The 20133-nt window shown below is 37.9% G+C and overlaps 2 protein-coding genes across 7 annotated transcripts; one reads left to right on the plus strand and one right to left on the minus strand.

Annotated features, from left to right (window-relative positions):
* The first annotated feature begins 86 nt into the window (after nucleotides 1–86).
* On the plus strand, nucleotides 87–9087 carry LOC149654026 (uncharacterized). 3 transcript variants are annotated; one of them, XM_089845386.1, is made up of 9 exons: nucleotides 87–592; nucleotides 3196–3457; nucleotides 3529–3659; nucleotides 3741–4159; nucleotides 4260–4369; nucleotides 4453–4697; nucleotides 4869–5533; nucleotides 5594–6624; nucleotides 6712–9087. In XM_089845386.1, the coding sequence occupies exons 1-9, from the start codon at nucleotides 507–509 to the stop codon at nucleotides 8293–8295; spliced, it is 4533 nt and encodes a 1510-aa protein (XP_089701512.1). In that variant the 5' UTR covers nucleotides 87–506; the 3' UTR covers nucleotides 8296–9087. The 3 variants fall into 3 exon arrangements, with proteins under 3 accessions (XP_089701512.1, XP_089701513.1, XP_089701511.1); XM_089845387.1 differs by having other exon boundaries at nucleotides 88–592; nucleotides 4869–5307; nucleotides 5392–6624; XM_089845385.1 differs by having other exon boundaries at nucleotides 88–592; nucleotides 4869–6624.
* Csp (Cysteine string protein) lies at nucleotides 8614–20119 on the minus strand. Of its 4 annotated transcripts, none has more exons than XR_016370472.1 (7): nucleotides 19844–20115; nucleotides 19321–19459; nucleotides 19066–19218; nucleotides 15849–15980; nucleotides 13751–13804; nucleotides 11938–12208; nucleotides 8614–11864 (listed from the first exon to the last, which is right to left on the minus strand). XR_016370472.1 is itself a non-coding variant. In XM_089845398.1 (7 exons), the coding sequence occupies exons 1-7, from the start codon at nucleotides 19870–19872 to the stop codon at nucleotides 9696–9698; spliced, it is 675 nt and encodes a 224-aa protein (XP_089701524.1). In that variant the 5' UTR covers nucleotides 19873–20116; the 3' UTR covers nucleotides 8614–9695. The 4 variants fall into 4 exon arrangements, 3 of the variants coding, with proteins under 3 accessions (XP_089701524.1, XP_089701523.1, XP_089701525.1); XM_089845398.1 differs by having other exon boundaries at nucleotides 8614–9701; nucleotides 12047–12208; nucleotides 19844–20116; XM_089845397.1 differs by having other exon boundaries at nucleotides 8614–12208.
* Between the last annotated feature and the right edge of the window lie 14 nt (nucleotides 20120–20133).

Consider the following 20133-nt stretch of genomic DNA (forward strand, 5'->3'; position numbering starts at 1 on the left):
AGTTCGTTAAAATTATTGGTTAGTTTATTTTTTACACTTTTAGTTCCGTTTAATAGATGTTCTAATCGAGAGTGTACTGGACTATTTATCATTGTTTGGCGGAGGGAAATGTAACGCGGCTGTACTAGCTTTTCGGGTTTTGCCGATCACGTGACTAGGGGAGTAAAGAATTTCGTAGAACGTGGAGGGCTGATTCGGCTGATAGTTCAGCCTGTTTCAGGGCAATACGACAATACGTAAGCGTTTAGTGACTAAAGTAGCAACGGGAATCGGCCGACGAAAATCCAGCTTTTGGAAAAAAGGATTTGGTCGCTGAAAATTCACTCCTATTTTAACTTCAATGCATTATTAAGTATCATAATAATTAAACCAGGCGAAAATTTTAATATATCCCGAAAAAAGCCTTCGCTTCCATAAGATAGCAGGGTTGGTGCCTGTTTTTTATACGACTGGTATATCGTCTTCCCAAAGAGCAACGTTTTATCATTAGTAAAATTCGCGTTGAAATGGCGCTTGATTGTGTGCTTACCCCACCCTCACTCGATCAGGGTAACAAAGACACAAAACTACAGACTGAAGGAGAAAACGAAAGGTCGAGTATTTATTAAAATGATCTCCACGGTCGGTTTTTCGAACCGAAACCGAAAAAAGTGATTTTTGCGTAGTTTTCAGAGCCATTGTGCTTCGTACTATATCATTTATATATAACTCGTACCTTTATAGTTTTTTTACGGTTACTCACTCTCTGAGCCTTTGACCTAAAATCTGGGATCTTTCTGATAGAAGCCTCTTTTGTCTTTTCTTAATTTCTATAATTTCCCTCTTTCATACATATGCATGTGTAGTGTTACGATTTATGTTAAAATCCGCTTAAAATCCTCTTTTATGCTTGATTTCGATGGGTTTTCTGTTTTGCGTAGAATCATTTCTGGAAGTATTTTGCTTCGTAGATGTAGTACTAGCTCCCGAACCTTGCTTTTTATTTGTAACCATCCGCCATTTTTATTTCCTGGCTCTCCTTTTCACCGATTCCAATCGATTTTAGCCGCCATTTTGGAAACAAAATGCGAAGGTTGCTAAGAGTTTTAAGCCTAGGAGTAGGAAGTATGCCAGCCCATCATTGCCTTAAACATAATCCCCTAGCGGCGAGCGGTAACCCCGTAAAAATTATGCCTCTGCCGAGAGACTACCACTAACGCCATTATTCGTTGGGGTTTCCTTAAAGTAAATTATAGGCCCCCTATTCCCTTCAGCTTTGCGAGGGAGGGAAAAATTTCACTTTCTTTTTTATCACTATTTAAATTTCGCATTTCCCAACGCGTTCATAGCCGGGAAAATTTTTGCAATTTTACAGGCCAATATTTATAGATGCCCCCTTCCCAAAAAAAAGCTACTAAAAGTTAAACAAATCAATTCTACCTAAAAATAGACCATGCTCTTAAAACAAATAGCTCCACAACCTGCGATTTTTCCAAGTTTTCGCCATTAAAATACAGGTAGGCTCTTTGTTATTTGGCCAGTACTTACAAAAATTAAGTACTAAAAAAAATAGAAGTAAACAGTGAGTAAAACCATAAATATAATTATTCAATGTATAAATTAAATTATAGTGTAATTGTAGTTGTTTATGTTGAAAATATATATTTAATTTCAAATTAATTACGGCCAATGTGTAGAGTTGGAGAACAAAGGCCCATTAGTAATCATGGAAGTGTTTAGAAACATAATCCACATGATAAGAGCATTTTTAAAAATCGCGGGTCTTTAGCCAAGGGGGGAGTGAATAAAAGAGTTTGTTATACCACCCTTATTCCTACCCTACCCCCCACGTGACTTCCCACCATTCCCCGCCAAAACTAGTGACGGGGGAGGCGCGTATTATATCATTTTCCCCCATTGGTTGCTTTCCTTTTTGACGCTTTGGTACAAAATATACTTTGCGCAATCCGATTAAATTAAGCAATAGAAGGCATAAAATATGAGGCAAAAAGTGTTAAAACAGTGCTTTAAAATCTTACCTTTCACAATATTAGCTGGCTTGAAAAAATTCGCTTAGTTAAGGACTCCAGCCGTCTGCGCTGTGCGTGATTGGGTTTCAAATTAGGCCTAGCAGACATCCTTATTTCCTAAAACCTCTACCTGAATACTAACTCCCCCTACTTTTGCCTTGATAGAATAGAAACCCCGCGCTTTTTCAAAACTGTCGAGTTGACCTTGAGTATTTATGATAGGTTTATGGCCTAATTCAGCTAGACAAAATTAAATTAAAAAAAATGTTCAAAACATTGACAGGGTAAGCTATAAACTAATACAATCGAGTAGTGGCAACCCATTTTATATTCTCATATAACCTAAAACGTTCAATGACGGGAGCTGCCTTATCTCTACAAAATTCAAAAAGTGTATAAATGAACCAATTCGTTTTATTTACATTTAAAATAACTAACAATAGGTTGGGAGTAACTTATAGAGTTTATGATGTTAGCGAAATCTTTAAGCAAAAAGAAAATTATTTTCCCGCCTTTTTACTTACTGTTTGTGTGCGTGATATGTGAACGCGACTTATAATATACGGACAGATGTAACTTACGACTTTCCAACGATAGAGGAAATAGCTTGGACAGGCACTTTGTCCGTACTATAGTAGGGGTGTTTCATAAAGTGCGAACGCCTTCGTTGGATCGTGGTTGGGTGGTTAACATGGAGGGGGGGGGGGAAACCCAGTAAAAATCGATATTTCCACTTAATTTTTCCTTTCACCTAGTTCTACAACAACAATTTGATCATATGGTAGATGGGCTTTGTTTTAAAAGTTGTACAAAACAAACATTGCCTATATTTAGAAAAGGTGTTATAACTTGTAAGCCTATATACAACTCCGTGTCAGAGTCAGACATGTAGAGGTAGTTAAAAGTACGGGAATAACATTTGATATATATATAACATACAGAATACAGTGTGTGCTATAAAACCTAACGTCAGAAAGTTTGTTTTTATGGATTTGTAACATAATCTGATCTTGCATATATTAATTTATATCAGGAGTGCATATTTTGAGTAGAGTTACAAATGAGAGTAGATAAGTTTAGAGTAAAATGGATGAAATAATGCGCTTACTACGCAAAATCACTTTTAAACAAAAAATTGGTTAATTAACGACGGTTAAATTAACTGTAATTAAAATTAATTCTATAGCGATAAGCCGGATGATGATGAAGAAACAGATATAGATTTAGAGGAGGGCGAAATTTTAGATTCAGGCGAAGATGAGGAAGCCCCAGTATCACAACAAGATGGTGGCCCTCGGAAAGAACCCACCCCACCGCCGATTAATTACAACCAAAACCAGAATGAACAGTCCTATCGTAACAATGAAAAGTTTAATGAAGACAGTGATGATGACAGGAGAAGAAAAAAGAAAAAACGTCGGGGTGAAGAGGATGACAAAAAAACTAAAGTAATTAGTTTAATGGCGACGGTTCGTTAATTAATCTTGGATTAATTAATTAATTTCTTTTGGACACGCAGAGGTCAACTAAAAAAGGTCGATACGTTGATCATGATCAACTTGAGGATGACGACGAAGACATGGCCTGGAATACGCAAAATGCGTCACAGAATAAGCGTAAATTACGTAGGGAAGAATCACCCAATGATAGGTATGGTGACTGGTCTCTCGTTTTGCTTATCTTTGAATAAAGCGTACTAAATAACAATAATAACAATATTGTTTTCCTCAGCAATATGTCGGCACACTCGGACGAAGATGGTAAAAACTTTCGCGATTTTCGCAACAGGGGTGGTAACTCTTCATCTCGAAATAGTCGAAAAGGGCGTGGTACCACGCGTCGACAAAGAATGTCTCAAGAACGGAATAACAGCAAAACAAGAAAAAGAAAGGGCCACGATGGAAAAAAATTTAAAAACTCTAATAGTGGCAGCGGCGGTGGTGGTGGTAATAACAACATGCGCAACAACCGCGTTGAGAAACGCGAACCGCGTCCCAAACAAATCTGCAAGTATTACTTAGACGGAAAATGTCACAAAAAGAATGACTGCCAGTATTCCCACGATGTCTCACCATTGCGTAAAAGAGACTTGTGCAAATTCTACTTAAACGGATTTTGTGCCAAAGCTGAGACGTGCCTCTTCATGCATGATATCCTTTTTGGTCATTACCTATGGGTTCGGGTGGGGTGTTTGCGTGGTTATCGCTTATCGAAGACCTTGGGTAATTTTTCCTTAACGGACATGTTCACAAGATTTCCCTTGTAAATATTACCACGTGAATGGAAATTGCAACTACGAATCATTTTGTAGGTTTTCACACGAACCATTGACTGATGAGACAAGAATGATTCTAGAACGGGTAAGACCTTGCGTTAAGCTTGGGTCTCAATTCAAATAGAAGAAAAGAACGTTGTACATATGAAATACTGTTTTTCATTACAGAGTATGGAGGGTGGAACGCTTGAGGAAGAGAATGACAACTCTGAGTGTAATCCCAATACCATCAAAATTTCGAGGCCCAGCTTATTAGGTTCACCTCCTAGACACGTTAGAGAAGCTGCCGAAGAATGGCAGCAAGACTTAATTCAAAGATTAAGCGCTAGAGATAAAAAGATTGACTTTGGTTGTCACAATGCAATAAACCTCAACAACAGTCCCAACAAGCAACAATCCCAACCCTTTCTTAGGTTAGTTTGGATCCAAATCATGGCTGGCGACTAATTCGCTAGCCAATTGAACATTAGACACACTATAGTTAGAAACAAACCATTCGTCATCAAAGTCTTTGAAATAAAGATTCACCTACTGAAGATAGGCTTATCGTGTAAAAAGTTCTAAAACACATTTATCTGTTGCAGGCCGGGAAATTTTTACGTTGATACCCTACAAACAACTCCGCCTAAAAATAACATGGACATGAATAGGCTCAATATGGACATGGGTGGAGGACCCATGATGGGAAACATGGGGAATATGCCCAATATGAATATGAACATGAACATGATGGGGGAAATGAATGGAGGTTCCGTCATGGGAGGCATGAATAATATGAATTGCGCTGGAGGTCTCGGGGACATGAACAATATGAATTGCGCTGGAGGCCTCGGGGACATGAACAATATGAATTGCTCTGGAGGCCTCGGGGACATGAATATGGGACAAGGGATGGGAGACATGAACATGATGGGAGGAATTGGAGATTTTAATGGACAAATGAACTGCAACATGAATGGACCTCTAAATGGTCCCATGAATGGACCTCTAAATGGTCCCATGAACGGGCCACTTAATGGTCCAATGAATGGACCCCTAAATGGCCCCATGAACGGACCCCTAAATGGCCCCATGAACGGACCTCTAAATGGTCCTATGAATGGCCCCATGAACGGACCTCTAAATGGCCCTATGAATGGACCCATGAACGGACCTCTAAATGGCCCTATGAATGGACCCATGAACGGACCGCTAAATGGCCCTATGAACGGACCTCTAAATGGCCCTATGAATGGACCCATGAACGGACCTCTAAATGGCCCTATGAATGGACCCATGAACGGACCGCTAAATGGCCCCATGAACGGACCACTAAATGGCCCCATGAATTGTCCAATGAACTCGCCTATGAATGGTGGCGTTCCTGGATTAGGCAGTCCTATGATGAATATGAACAACAATATGAATAACAACATGAATATGCCTGGTATGGGTGGAATTGGTAATTCCATGATGGGGAATATGAATGGTCCTCGGATGATGAATATGGGCGGACCAATGGGCGCTCCAAACTTTACAATGCCCTTCATGAACGCCGATCTTATGAACCAGGACAACAGGGACAATTTTACCCCTCCAAGGAACAACCAAACTACCCCAGTACCAACTGATGACGAGGATGCGTTAGAATTTGACCAGTTCTTAAACAAGGGCAGACCTTTACAACCAGGATTAATGGGGCCTAACGTTTTACCAATGAATCCAGTTAACAACTTTTACGAAGATGACGACGAAGATGTCGTAGTAGCTGGTGGAATCGACGACCAAGAGGATGACCAATTCTCTGAAAGAATACTCGAAGTTAAGAAAACTGCCGTCATGGGTAGTGTGGAAAAAGGCGAGGTGGAAGACTCTGAAAGCCAATCGACCATTATTTCGCAAAACCAATCGCAGTCGCCAACTCAAGATGAAAACTCATCAGAAGCGGTATCTTCCAAACCACCAATCGCCATACCATTCCATTTGCCAAGGAGAACGAGAGAACTGTTCCTAAGGATACAACAACATCAAAAGAAGGCGGGCAGCAATCCAAATCCTGATGGAGAAGGCTTGTCTGACAGCCAGGAAAAAGATGGCGAGGAATCTAACAATTCGCAACTGGACAAGGGTGATGAAAAACAAAATACCGCTGAAGAGGCTACTACATCCTCAACAAAGGTTGCGGAGAAGGAATCTGAAGTTAAGGAAGATTTAAAAATGGATGTTCCTCAAGATGATTATGATGAAGATTACGAGGATATGGATGGAGATGAAGACAAAAAGAACTGGTTAAGCAGCGACGAAGATGACGAAATTGGAGATCAACCTCTCACAGATGTCCTGAAGAAACTACAACAAATGGTATGAAACTTTGAAATTAGTAAATTTTAGGCCTAGTAACACTTGTGGCGCTGACATCCTTGACCATTAATAATTTATTTTTTACAGCCACCACCTCCCACGGTTCCCAATAACCCCAAATCAAATACCTTCTCGGGTACCATAGATATAACTAAAATGCTCAACAATATAAGGCAACACTCTACTCAATTGGTTAACAATCCTAACAATACTAACTCGAACTTTACGGGAAACCAAAATTTCTGGCAGAATATTTTCTCAACCTCATCGTCATCATTCCCAAACAATGGGCCACCTCCGTTAATTTCCAGTGTACCTGGTGATAAAATGGGAAAAGGTGGACTTTTACCACCTCCTTTAAGGTCTCAGGGTACTTCATTGTTAGGTCCACCACCATTACATCTTTTACAATCTAAAAACTCATCGCTCAATAAGAACTTGGACCCTCGCGATCCCAGGTTTCGCGACGCCGGTGCGGTGTCAAGGTTAGAAAAATCAGTAGATCTTAAGAAAGTGCCTACTGCCAGGGACCCGAGGTTAAGTTCTCGCGATCCGCGTATGCCTACTAACTCCAAAGATGAGGAACCTATTTCAACAACGTCAAATTCCAAGGTTATAATTAATAAAAACGTTACGAACTGTATTAAGTCACCGTCTCCGCCTCCGAGTAAGTCTAAAGAGAAAAGACCCTCTTTAGAAGGACAAGACAATGATAGGAAACAGGCAGCTGGTACCTCGAAATACCAACTTTACACTGTTACCGTATCCCCCTTAAACTACAGTTCCTATTTGTTCGCGACTCAAAATGACAAAAAGTTACTGAACGATCCGAGGTTAAAGAAATTATTGGAAAACACTCCGACTAACGCGTTACAAAAATCTATTTCTTTACCATTCCCACCCGATCTATCAAAGGCAACGTTACAAAATAGCGACGCAAATACCCCCAAAAGTCCTACAAGAAATGAACCTAACATAACTGCTTCTAAACCACAAGGTAACGTCGCGAAAGCTATGCAAGAAATTCGAAACGCGGCAACGCGTAACCAACTAAAACGTAAAGATTCAACCGAAGTCGCGAAAATTGAAATCGCATCGCCTCAACAGGACAAAGAGCCTGTTAAGGACACCCCCGCTGAACCTTTACCACCGCCAACCCCAATACCAACACCAAAACCACCAACACCTATGATTAGTCATTTACCTAAGAACTTCACTGATCCGCGACTAGCCATGTTACATCAAATCACGGACCCTAAACGATCGCGGCATTTAGCCATACCCAAAAAGAGCGCGAAATTACAACTTCCAAAACCTCTCAACAAGGAAGAGGATGCTAAGAAGACCGAAGAAGCCGCCAAAGGTGGCAGTTTAAACCGTAAAAAAAGTCTAGATTACGCTTCTCCGTTAAACGCGTATCCTGAAAATGAAAGTACCGGAGCTTACAATAGTTACAATCGTAGACCTACTCCGGTTAACAGGACAAATCCTAAGGTTCAAAACGAAACAATTCCGCAGGATTCTCTTCCTATTACCATTCCAAATTCGCGATTACCGTCTCTTCCTGATCCATTGTCACCAATTATTACAACAAACTCCGAAATAATTACTAACCAATCCTTAAAAGAGGTCTTTAAAACGATAGACCCTACTGCCTCACCATTTTGTTAGTAGTGTGTATAATATTAACCCCCCCATTACAAAATCGTCAACCATGCTGCAGCAGCTCTAATATATACGTTGCCACCACGTATGTTCATCACGTTTTTACAATGTGTTAACTTTTTTACTTCCCCTGGTAAAATACCCTTAACATTATATATTCACAACAATCCTAAGTCATCATTTTTTTTTTTACAATTACGTGTAATATGTAAATACATCTTAAGATGTTAAAGAGTTTGTGGGAAAGGTTATGTTTGTTTCTTCGAAAAATAAACAAATAAAACATCGGCGATTTTGGGAATTATGTAAAAAAAACTGTTAGTGTTTTTGATATCTAGTCTAATTTTGTTTGGAAAAAATAGTGTACATTTTTTCTCTTGTAAAATTGAAAAAAAAAATTTTTCCTTTTGGTCTGACAGATTTATTAACAGATTAAAAAAATTAGAACATGTATAATTTTTGTATGTATGTAAAGTTTGCGGTTGGTTATTTTTTTTTTCCCTACAGATTATATTGAATTGAATTGAATCTAGTTACTTGAATGAATTTTACTAGACTCAAAAATTTGATATTTAATAATACTACCATTAAAGGGGGGAATAAGGTTAATTAAATAGAGATCCTTGATTAAGTTTAATTAATTTACTACTTAATTTTAAAACTGTACCTTGACTGAACGAAATTATTTGAAAGAAAGAAAAAAAAACGTATATTAAACCGAAATAAAATAAAAAAACAAATTTGGAATAATAATAAAAGTTTCGTAATAAAAAATTTCTAGTTAACAGGAAATATTAATTAGGCTATTTTTATTTACAAAGATGTTTGTTTGTTTGTTTGTCCTCAACTGAGTCATCTTTTTTTTTTATTCAACAAGGATACCACCCAGAATAAGAATTTGATTGATTTTTTTTATATACGAGAACACGGTTATATAACAACGTAAACACATTTATAATAACATTTTCATTTAAAATTATAGCTACACACATACATACATAACTCTTTAATTAATTAATTTAATAAAGAGTTTTGTTTGTTATTTTCTTTTTTTTTAATGGCTTTCCGAGTATCATCATATCAAACTCGTACTGACTCAATTTTGATGGCTTATGTATGGTTTTATTTTTAAATATTGTAAGAGTTTGTGGGGCAGCAAATTGCGTTGCGTTAAATTACCATAGCTTAGAGCAAAAAGTTTTTATTTATTTTTTTTTTCTTTTGCGTGCAATAATTTTTGTTTGTTTAAATTAGCCTAAAATTAAAAAGGTTGCGTAAACTCTACTAGGCATACGTTTAAGTTTAGTTTAGTTTATAGCTGATGTTTTGTTTTCTTCCACGGATAATTTTGCTACGTACGCTTCGAGTGATACTGATAAAGTTACTGATAATTTTTGGTTTTTTTTTTAACTCTATAAAAATCAATTTTAAATTGCGTTACACTTTTTATAATGTTATGTTACTTAGATCGCGTAACAAAATGAAGACAGTTTTATAAATTTGAGTAGGAAACGGTCAAACGGAGTTAGTAAAACTTCAAGAGGTAGTCTAGCCCATATATTGAAGTATTAGCTACTTAAACTAAGGGACTGTAAAGAGATCGGCAGACCTAAAAAAAAAAACTCACCCGACCCATCCTCCCCTCTCTTGTGATTTGTTGAGTGCCGCTCTGCTTCGGCCGCTCGGCGTTTCCCCAGTTCCGACCCCCGCTGCGTTTGCTAGAAGGAAAGACTTTCGTTTGCTCACCCCCGGGGATTGTGAAGTCAATAACGACGTTTTCAAAATAAAAAAAAAAGTTCCAACGGTTCGCAGACCTCTTTAGAGACCCTTTAATTCACCGTCCATATTCGTCAAAATACTTATCGACAATCACGATTATTTCGCATTAAAATTAAACTAAGTTATAGCTGGCCGAGCGAGAAAATATAGTTATTATACTACAGCCATTTAACCAGCGTAATTTTAAAAACAATATTAATTAACTACATAACTCTATATATAAGTCGCCATCTTATAAAATTGGCTGTCGATTTGTCCTGACGCTATAACTCTTATTTTAATTTTGGAAAACAACTGCCGCAACTTATAAATTCCTCGCACGGCCCAATATCTAATTAAACCCTAGTTTAATTAACGATTCTTCAAAATCATACTAACAGGGCGTACGATAACTTATAATACGAAACTTGGCACTCGAAATATTTCAACACCCCATAATTTTATACGATATATTCAGACTTTATCATATTTATTAAATTTTCGACATCGTAAACATCTTAATTACCATTAACAATGGTCTTATCGAATTACCACCTCCCGTTTATCATAAACTGCCATCATTTTGTTACGACTTATAAAAATTGTGAAGGTGAGAGAAAAAACGAAAGGTGGGTAGGCTACGTTAGTGAGTGACTTTTTTATTTTTTTTGGCCAATTAATAAATAAAGGCAAACATAATTAGTTTAATTAATTATCTCTGCCTTTATTTCTATTGGCTATACCAAAATTAGAGAGAGAAGGTCGTAACTACGTGCAATTATAAAACCTTGCCTAAACAAAATAAATTGACTAGAAAAACCCCCGATATCCTAGAAATTAATTTTTATTTAATTATTTAACCTATTAAAAAAAATAATGTAACCTTACGTAATGGCGGGCCCCCCACAGAAACTTCAGAACGCGCTGTGTATGTTTTGTTTATTTGTTGGAATGTTCGTTAGACAGGGAAGATATTTTTTAATTGGTTTTAATTAGTTTCCTTTTATGGATTAATTAATTAATTATTATGTTATGGCGATTAAGACATCAATTAATTTTAATAGACTGTCTTTTCTGTTAGTTATATTGGAAAAACACGATTTGATTTTGGGGGGGGGGGGAGAATTCTGAGACAGAAAACCTAATGTTTAAGTTTAAGACTCCGCTCTTGTTATGACGTAGTCAAGGGAGGGGGAAAGATGGACTGTGACTCAGAGGGTAGCGTATAAGCGAGTGTGTTTAAAGCGAGGGGGTAGACACTTGAGAACTTAGGTGTACAACATGCCTTGCTTGAACTCAATGTACTGTCAAAGCTGAACTGTGAGTTCCTAAGGCTTTGAACTCAATGCACTGTCAAAGCTGAACTCTTTTGAACTCGGGTGTACACAGAGATCCAGAGCGTCTACCCCCTCGGTTTAAAGGCGCGTATTTGCTCAAGAAAGGTAGGTACGCATTGTAAGGTTTCTTTCACCGATCACTCACTCCAATAGGTACCTTAATACCACGTGACCTTGCGGCTTAAGGTCAGAACTATTTTCTCGAGCACAAACGCGATTTAATTGAATTGAAATTAAACAATATGGATGGCAATTAAAGCTTGGCATGTTTGTCACTTAGAGCAGAGTCTTTATTAACCGTTAACCTTAGTGATAGTCTGATAGAGTGAAATTTTGAACAAATAACAAATGGATTGATTAAATTTAAAATTTTAAATATAATGTCTTTCAAGCATTCATTGTATTTATTATTTTAACGGGATGTATAGTAGGTAGGTATATTATTTCGAAACATTTTCACGGGATTATCTGACAGTAAGGCTAAGAAAAAAAAAATGTTAATTCACCCCTCGAAAAAGTTATATATTGTAGCTAAATTTATTTATGTAATTACTTTTCATTCTTTTTGTTTGTAATGTAATAATACTATTAGCTTTGTGGGTGGTGTTTTTGGTTTTTCACAGATTGTGGACAGGAGTGCCGTGCTCCGTTTGGTAGGTTACCTGTTGCGTGGAACTAAGCGTGGTTTTTTCCGTGGCTCCGTAATCTTGAGCGCCACTCGGTGGTGGCATGGCAATGGGGGCGTTATCTCCCGCACCGAGGGGCTGGGGCTGGCTTGTCACTGGTGTCGTTTGGTTGCTTTCTTCGCTACCACTGAAATCCTCCTTCGGATAGCATCGGGTGCAAAATTTTTACATAATATTAACCACGTGCATGATGGATAAATTAAGGGGGATACCCCAAAATCCCGCGTTATAATGATGATTAAATGTATGATATTTTTAGTAACTGTATATCTCTCTTAAGCGAATTTCACGGACAATAAAATTAAGCTTGCCAAATTTCAACCAAGAGCATTTTGGCCAACGTAAGTCTATCGCGTTAGGTCCCAAGAAGCAATTAAGTTCGCAATTTCGATCACAATGTATCAGTTGCAAGCAACGTCAAGTTAGAATATAAGGTAGTAGCATCTTGATAGTAGATTTAGCAGTTCGCGCAAACAACCAACTACTATAAGACCAGGGATAGATTTAAATTTAGAAGTAGGAATGGAAAACGGTTAGTATTTACTTCAGTCCGACTCATAGCCCAGTATAGAACCCCCCCCCCCCCTCCAACACGTAACGAAAAGTTTAAATGATCTTATTGGCTCACTCAAACTACGTTTTGATGACGTTGCTGACGGGGACGGCGAAAAATAGTGACGTAATTCCATTTTACCTCTGTCGCTATGACCCGCCTCTTCTTTCATACCCCCCCCCTCCGTCCCGTGGAAGGGGGTCCGGGACTTTGACGCGCGCCCAGATTACTCTGTTCTCCATTCCTACTTCGAAAATTAAATCTATCCCTGATAAGACCTAACAAGGATATCCGTTCGTTAAGCCCTATTTGGTTCAAAACCTTTGGTATTGAACAAAATTATAAACATTTGACGTCGAAGCACCTATTTGAATAACGGAATTTCCGCGGTTAAAATTTTGAATAACGGATTTGAATGAGCTCATAAAGATACAGAAAATTACTTCAAAAATGCGATTAAAACCGAGATAGTTAACGTGAAATTTAAAATTGAGTAATTTTCTCGAAAACTGTATAAAGTGAAAATCAATCAAACAGCGACTTATTTACAATAGGACCTAATTAAATAGTCTTACGATAGCACCAATTACATAATCAACACCCCATCAAAATTCATAATACAGCCTAGCGCACCCTAGAACTCTTTCAACGTTGAAAACGTACGCGAACCCCAAATGATTATATATATATATATATATAAATATAAACAAATACATAATAAATATAATTTAAATGGACCAACCACGTTAAAAAGCAGATGAAATATAACTGAACTAAAAGCGAAAAATTAACCAATAATACTGCATGAAAAATAATAATTAAATACCCAAATAAATATATTTGAATAGACAAGTCATCCACTTAAATTAAAACAGAGAGAAATAAAATAAAAAGCATTCCAAGATCAATAAAACCAAAATAATTAAAAAGTGGAAAAAAATCGAGAAAAACCAAAAAGGGAGAGATAAAAACGTGACCAAAGATTCTAGACGCCAAGGAAGAGAATAATAACATCCCAGGAAATAGGAGAAAGCAACGTGGAAAAGCGGAGACATATTTATGTTTTTTTTTTCGGCATGGATTCTGTCGTTTCTTTTTTTTTTTTTTTTGGAAAATTAGTCTCTCACCTTTAATCGACTCGTTACGTCATCACGGGAAGATCCGGCATTTTCGTGTTCTCTCTGGATATATTATAAATAGGTTCCATATTTTTTTTGGTCTAATCTCTTTTCGAAGAGGGAGGGTTCAAAGGGTTTTGGATAGACCAGTTCGTTTATTACAAAACAGAGAAACAAACACACAGGGGGGCGAGACGGCCATTGGGGTATAGAGAGCTTTCAGATGGGATAGTAGTACGTCACACCCTCCTAAGTCCTACCACAGTTCTGGTAGCCATATTGGGTGGTCTCAGCTTCATTCCTGCTTTAAACCCACCAATATGGCAGCGTAAATTTTGTCACGAGACTCAAGCTCCTCCTACAACTGAAAGCTCTCTATAGAGTAGTGTCGGTAGAGAGGGGAGTAGACGGTGTATCCCTCCCTCTAGGCGCGCTTTTGTAAGAGGGGATACTGTACGCGCCTGGTAGGGGGGATGACACTAAGATAAGAGATAGAAGGGTATGACGTTTACATACGTAGAATTGACATTAATCTATTCTCCCTCGCGCCAAGAAGCAACTCACTACACCAGGCGGGAGTCTGCACCAACTCGCACTGCCTCTGGCGGAGCTTCATGACGCGGGGGGGGGGGGATACTCCAATAGCGGTCTGAGGATCTCGCCCCTGTGTATTGGTTTCTCTGTATGTACTTTCCGAATTGGTCTATTTGGGATGGATTAGGATAGGTAAAGGGCTTATTGGGAGGGGGGGGGTGTAATTTGGGGCGGTAGGGTAGTTTACAACGAAAGAATAATATATACACCCCCAAAAAATAATAATGGAGAAAATAAAACTAAAACTAAAACCAGCAAATAATATCGAACACAGAATCATTTCAAGCTTAAAAAATGGATTACAAGAAGATTTCGAACGTGGATTTGACTGAATCTACCCTACCCCTAAATCCGACTTCTTTACTTCGGGATCAAGACGAGATTGTAGTTGGCGTCAGAAAATTGTTTAACATTGATCGAAAAAGATACTAAATCTTAATAAGCCGAAGTTCTCAAAAACTTTCACAAAAGGTGAAGTGTCAAGTTGTCAAAACTAGGAAAATAACCTAAGGACCCAGTCAACTCAAGACCGCGGTTGGGTATCTCGGCTACGGCTACGCCGGGACCGCGGGGTTTATGACAAAATTTTTGGTAAACTACCCTGACAGCCTATAAATTAACTTTGTCTAGAAAGGATTTTATAGTCGACAAGAATGGGGGGAAAGAATGGTGAAAATCACCCCCACTAAACGCCGTCGAGAGAGAGAGAGAGAGAGAGAGAGAGAGAGAGAGAGAGAGGGGGCAATTCGGTCAGTTACCCCGGGGCCTGTACATTCTCGGGGCCCGGGACGCGTTTAGAAAGGGGGTCCGCGATTTCATCAATTTTTTCGGGGTCCACAAACTCTCTCAGCTCTCTATAACTTTACCGCCATGTTGAGGGACAAAAACTACATTCTATACAAACATTTCCGAGTACATAAGCTCCAAAATATTTTCTACTTCAAAGATTACCAACTTAATATTAACCTTAAACTATAATAAGGGTCAAAGTTCACCCATTTCATTAAAATATTCCCTGATATTCTAAATCCCTAATTCAGTCTCTCAAACTGATCCTTGACAATATTAAATAATTAAACTACTAATTAATAATCCATTTTAACAGCTTAAAATAATCGCTTTTGGGTTAATTAAACCAGAGGTTTCATGCGCTTTGGAAAATAAACCAAAAAAAAATTAAATTGCCATTCCAAAATTAATTAATTAATAAATAAATAAATAAATAAATGAATAACACTCGGCTGAGCATGATCACCAAAAGACACTTAAAACCCAGCGGATGACACTTGTTTTTTTTTTTCTTTCTTTTCTTATCGCGATTAAATTAGGCCTGACCTTTAACCTTAACTATATATTTTAATAAGCGTTTAAAAATAAGACTTATTAACAATTAATCGATTCGAATACGATGATTTTTGAATGGGGGGAATGAAATCATGCACGAGGTATTTTATAATTTAACTATAGATTGAGAAATTGTTTTAAAAACTAAAGAAATGTATTTTGTACTCACTTTTAAGTTACAGTAATCTCCCGAGTCTTCAGGTGGCGGAGGTTTGCACTTCCCGCAACAGAAATTGCAGCAGCAGCAAAAACAGCAACAAAGGTAACATCCAGTGATGACGCCGCAGAATATAAATAAGGCCTGAGCACAAAATGTAAAAAAATAACCAATTAAATTTATGTTTTGTTTTTGGGTCCAGGGCTGACTCAAAATTAGCCTCAATTTTAGGTTGAAATAGTAAAAAATTCTTGCTTACAAATATGCCTAAAGTTAACATATTTGTGTTAATATAATCATATTATATTAGTTCTTTCTGCCAACCAAGTTTCACTTGAAACTGTATATTTTATAGAGATAACCCCTCAAATTTAAAAATAAAAGTAATTTATGGTATCCAAATTTCAAAAACCCTAGGGAGTAGTGGAAAAACCACGTAAAAATTCTGATAATACTGTGTGGCATAAGTACTCAGACCTCTCAAATAGAAATTTTTAAGTACTTCGCTTCGCTTCCCTTCAGAAAACGGGGAAAGCGGGGACATTTGTTTGGGGTTGGTGCTAATATTCCGCGAAATAATGCATAGGACCAAGAAGTGATATCTAGTTTACTAGGGGGAAGGTATAAGATGCCCAAGTATTCGCGCGCCATAGTCCTAGTCCCCCTTTCAAAATACAAGGGGGGACGTAAAAGGAGGCCGGGTTATTTCTATTTCGCCTCTCCTCAGTCGGAAAATACGTAAGAACCAATGAGATGCTTGGTTGTAATTTCGAGGCGGGGAATAACTCCGGACCTACGTTTGAACTGGAGATAAAGCTGCAAATGTGGCGAATTTACACCTTCTCCCTAATAAACTAGATATCACTTCTTGATAGGACCTTACTGCACCTCCAAATTCAAGATAAACTGAAAACCACCAACAAAACCTAGGCCAAAACAGAAGCAACACCGAGGGGTGTGCCATCAGTTGTCAAACGCTTTTCAAATCTTTTAAGAAAGGGGTTCTTGGTGGCCTTTGGGGGGAATTTTTGTCAATAGAGTGATAATAACCATAAGAGAGAGGAGAGTTGATTTTATAGATAACTAGGGGAAGCTTTTGCAACAGAAAATACAATTTCCCGACCCCACACACCTAAGTGGTAAGTAGGATGACAAATCAAACACTGATTTATGACCTTGTCAACTATAGTCTAGGGAATAAATTACTCTATTCAAAACCAGTACACTGAACTCTGACTTTAAAGATCAGGAGCAGCTAGTGGTCCCCTTTCCAGCAGTCCATAGGCTACTTTATTGATTCTCCCATTTATCTATCTATCTCCCTAATCCCTTTATAAAGGGCAGTAAGTTCTTATTAGCATTCATTTTGAGAAGTTGTTATACTGTCAAGTTTCAATACAAAACGTTCACACCAGCTTGTGTATTTTTGTGGAGAAAAGATACAAGTGATAGAGAAGTTCTGCCTGCCTCCCAGGGGGCTTTTACCAAGTATAAAAAAGGAATAAAACTTTCCCTGCAGGTTGAAAAAGCGTTTAAACTATACTTAGGATGTAGCTTAGCTTCTAATCAGTACAGTCAATCAAATAAAAGAGTGGCCACCAGGTGTCTTGGGGCTTAACTTTTACCCCAATTCACCAGAAGATATGGGCTTCTGTTGTGTGTGATTTGACAGGCAGTATAGAGAGCTTTCAGTTGAAGGAGGAGCTGAGTCTTGTGACATAATTTACACTGCCATATTGGTGGGTTTAAAGCAGGAATGAAGCTGAGACCACCCAGCCAATATGGCTACCAGAACAGGCAAGGCAAGACATGGGAGGGGGTGTGACCTACTACTATCCCATCTGAAAGCTCTCTATAACCTGCTTAGTTTTTCTTTTTTAACTCTTTTTGGCAAATTTCATTTGAAATTTCATGTTATTTGCCTAGAGAGACCCCCTTTCAGTTGGGTGACTGCTGTGACTGGTATGTCTTACCACAGTTCTGGCAGCAATTTTACTGGGTTTCAGCTACCATATTCAACCCACCAAAATGGTCATTGTATCTTATCTTATCTTACAAATAACAGCTCCTGGTACTTGGCAATTTGTGCATAGCTTCACACCCTGTCGCCAGATGGCGTCTAATTTCATGTTATTTGCCTGAAGAGACCCCCTTTCAATTGAGTGACTGGTAAGTCAGCCCCTCCTAAGTCTTACCACAGTTCTGGCAGCCATTTTAGTGGGTTTCAGTTACCATATTCAACCCACCAAAATGGTCATTGTATCTTATCTCATCTTATCTTACAAATAATAGCTCCTGGGACTTGGCATTGGCAATTTGGGCATAGCTTCACACCCTGTCACCATTCTGGCCAGACCGCCCCCCCCCTTCCCCTTTTCTTGGTTGGTGCCTTTTCTAGCCAAGTCCCTATAGATAGCTGTCCCCAGTGTTAGGCCTACTAGATCATTGGTATGACAAGAGAGAGCTCAAAAAGGCTAGTAGTTCAAATTTGAATCAGATGTACAGAACTTTTCTATCTACACAATAGACTAATGGCACCCCATGTTATTTGTCCATAGACTTTAATACAGTCAAAGCTGGGAAACTTAACTGCCATTACTCTATGAAAGGGGAGAATTTTCTCTAGCCACTTCAGCAAAAACTATTTTGAATTACATGGCATTTATTATAGCTTTTTGCCAACTATAATACAAATTTTCTAGACAATTTAAATCCCCAACTTAAAAGAATAAAATACTGTATAATCCTTGCTCTTAGCTTTATACACTTGTCAGGGTTCATACAACTTTTGGAAAACAAATTTCCCTGAGATTTCCAGGTTTTTTTCCCATATACTTCCCTGAGATTTCCATTCCAGGTTTTTCCCGTATATGGAGTATCCTATGGAGCAAATGTTAACGAAGGAGGGGGGGGGGGGCAAATATGACTACTACATAATCAAAGGACATCCCTGTATCTCTAAAATAACCAGAGTTATGAGCCTCCAAAGTATAGTGTTAATCCTATGGAATGAACATTTTGCTTAATTACTCGGCCCCTGTTTGACGCAAATTTCCCTGAATTTTACTAAAAATTCTAAATTTCCCTGAGGTTTTTGTCAACTATTTATTTCCCTGATTTTTCCAGGTTTTTTTCCCCGGTTTTCCAGGTTTGTATGAACCCTGCTTGTCCCCCATACCTTCTAGTAACCCTTTTAATCAAAATAATGAATGAAAACATATTTATTTACCTTGCACCATCCACTAGTTAGAACGAAATATGTATTGACATTTTCTTCACCAAATTGCTCAGCAATGTAGAGACCCAATGAGCCATAATTGTCATATATATTTCTTTTGGTCAAATCACTCAGAATTGAGTTTGCACGATTGATATCTTTGAACTAAGAATACAAAACAAAATATATTGGTCAATTTTTTACCTACCTTGGTCCCCTTGGATGGTTAATTAATTAAAAAGGGTTTTAAATTGAATCTTTCTTTACCTTGGTTTCTGCATCAGGGTTTCCTGGATTTTTATCAGGATGGAATTTTAGGGCTAATTTTCTGTAGCTTCTTTTAATATCATCTTGAGTAGCAGTTTTTGGAAGACCCAAGATTAAGTATAGAGAATCGCCTGTTGTTCTGTAATTAAATAAGGTACATTTTTATTAATATTGTGCCTTATAACTGATAAATTATTGCTAAGCCTAAAAAATGTCCATTAGTTATTGCATAATGCAAAGAAACCCACAGAAAACTCTAGCTCTAGATCATACAAGTTTTACTTTCAGTTTCATGCACTCTAATATTTCTGCCTTTAATTTTATCAAGTTTATGAATGAAATAATGAAAATCTGTTTAGAAAATAGAAATAGGAAGGTCCAAGGCTTATTTTTTTAAGGCCTTAAGGTAAGTAATAACTGCTGTCAGCCTTGTTCAAAGATCTATAAGGAATCTAAGGCTCTAGGCCTTAAGAACCTAAGGCCCAAAGGGTGAAAATAGTTAAGCCTTGTATCGGTTACTCACGATAGTTTTCTAGCGGCCGTAGAAGCCATCGCAAAATGACTGTGTAGTGACGGTGAAATTTGATTAGGCCCGAAAAGGAATTGGGGACTTTGGGGATAAAGCTGAGTTTTCTACCGAACTAAAGAACCAGATTTAACTTCGACTTCTGCAGCACTGAATTAAACTTAATTATTTTCTATCTAAAATGATGTAATTTTCCATCATTGGATCATTGTTTAATCACGAAAACGTAAAAATACTTGGAGCACCGGCAACTTCAGAAAGCGCGAAATTCCGACATTGGATGATCG

The sequence above is a fragment of the Phalangium opilio genome, unplaced genomic scaffold (assembly GCF_054372755.1).
Source record: "Phalangium opilio isolate 3A_F unplaced genomic scaffold, DU_Popi_V2 ptg000079l_1, whole genome shotgun sequence".
In the NCBI taxonomy this organism is placed as follows: Eukaryota; Metazoa; Arthropoda; class Arachnida; order Opiliones; family Phalangiidae; genus Phalangium; species Phalangium opilio.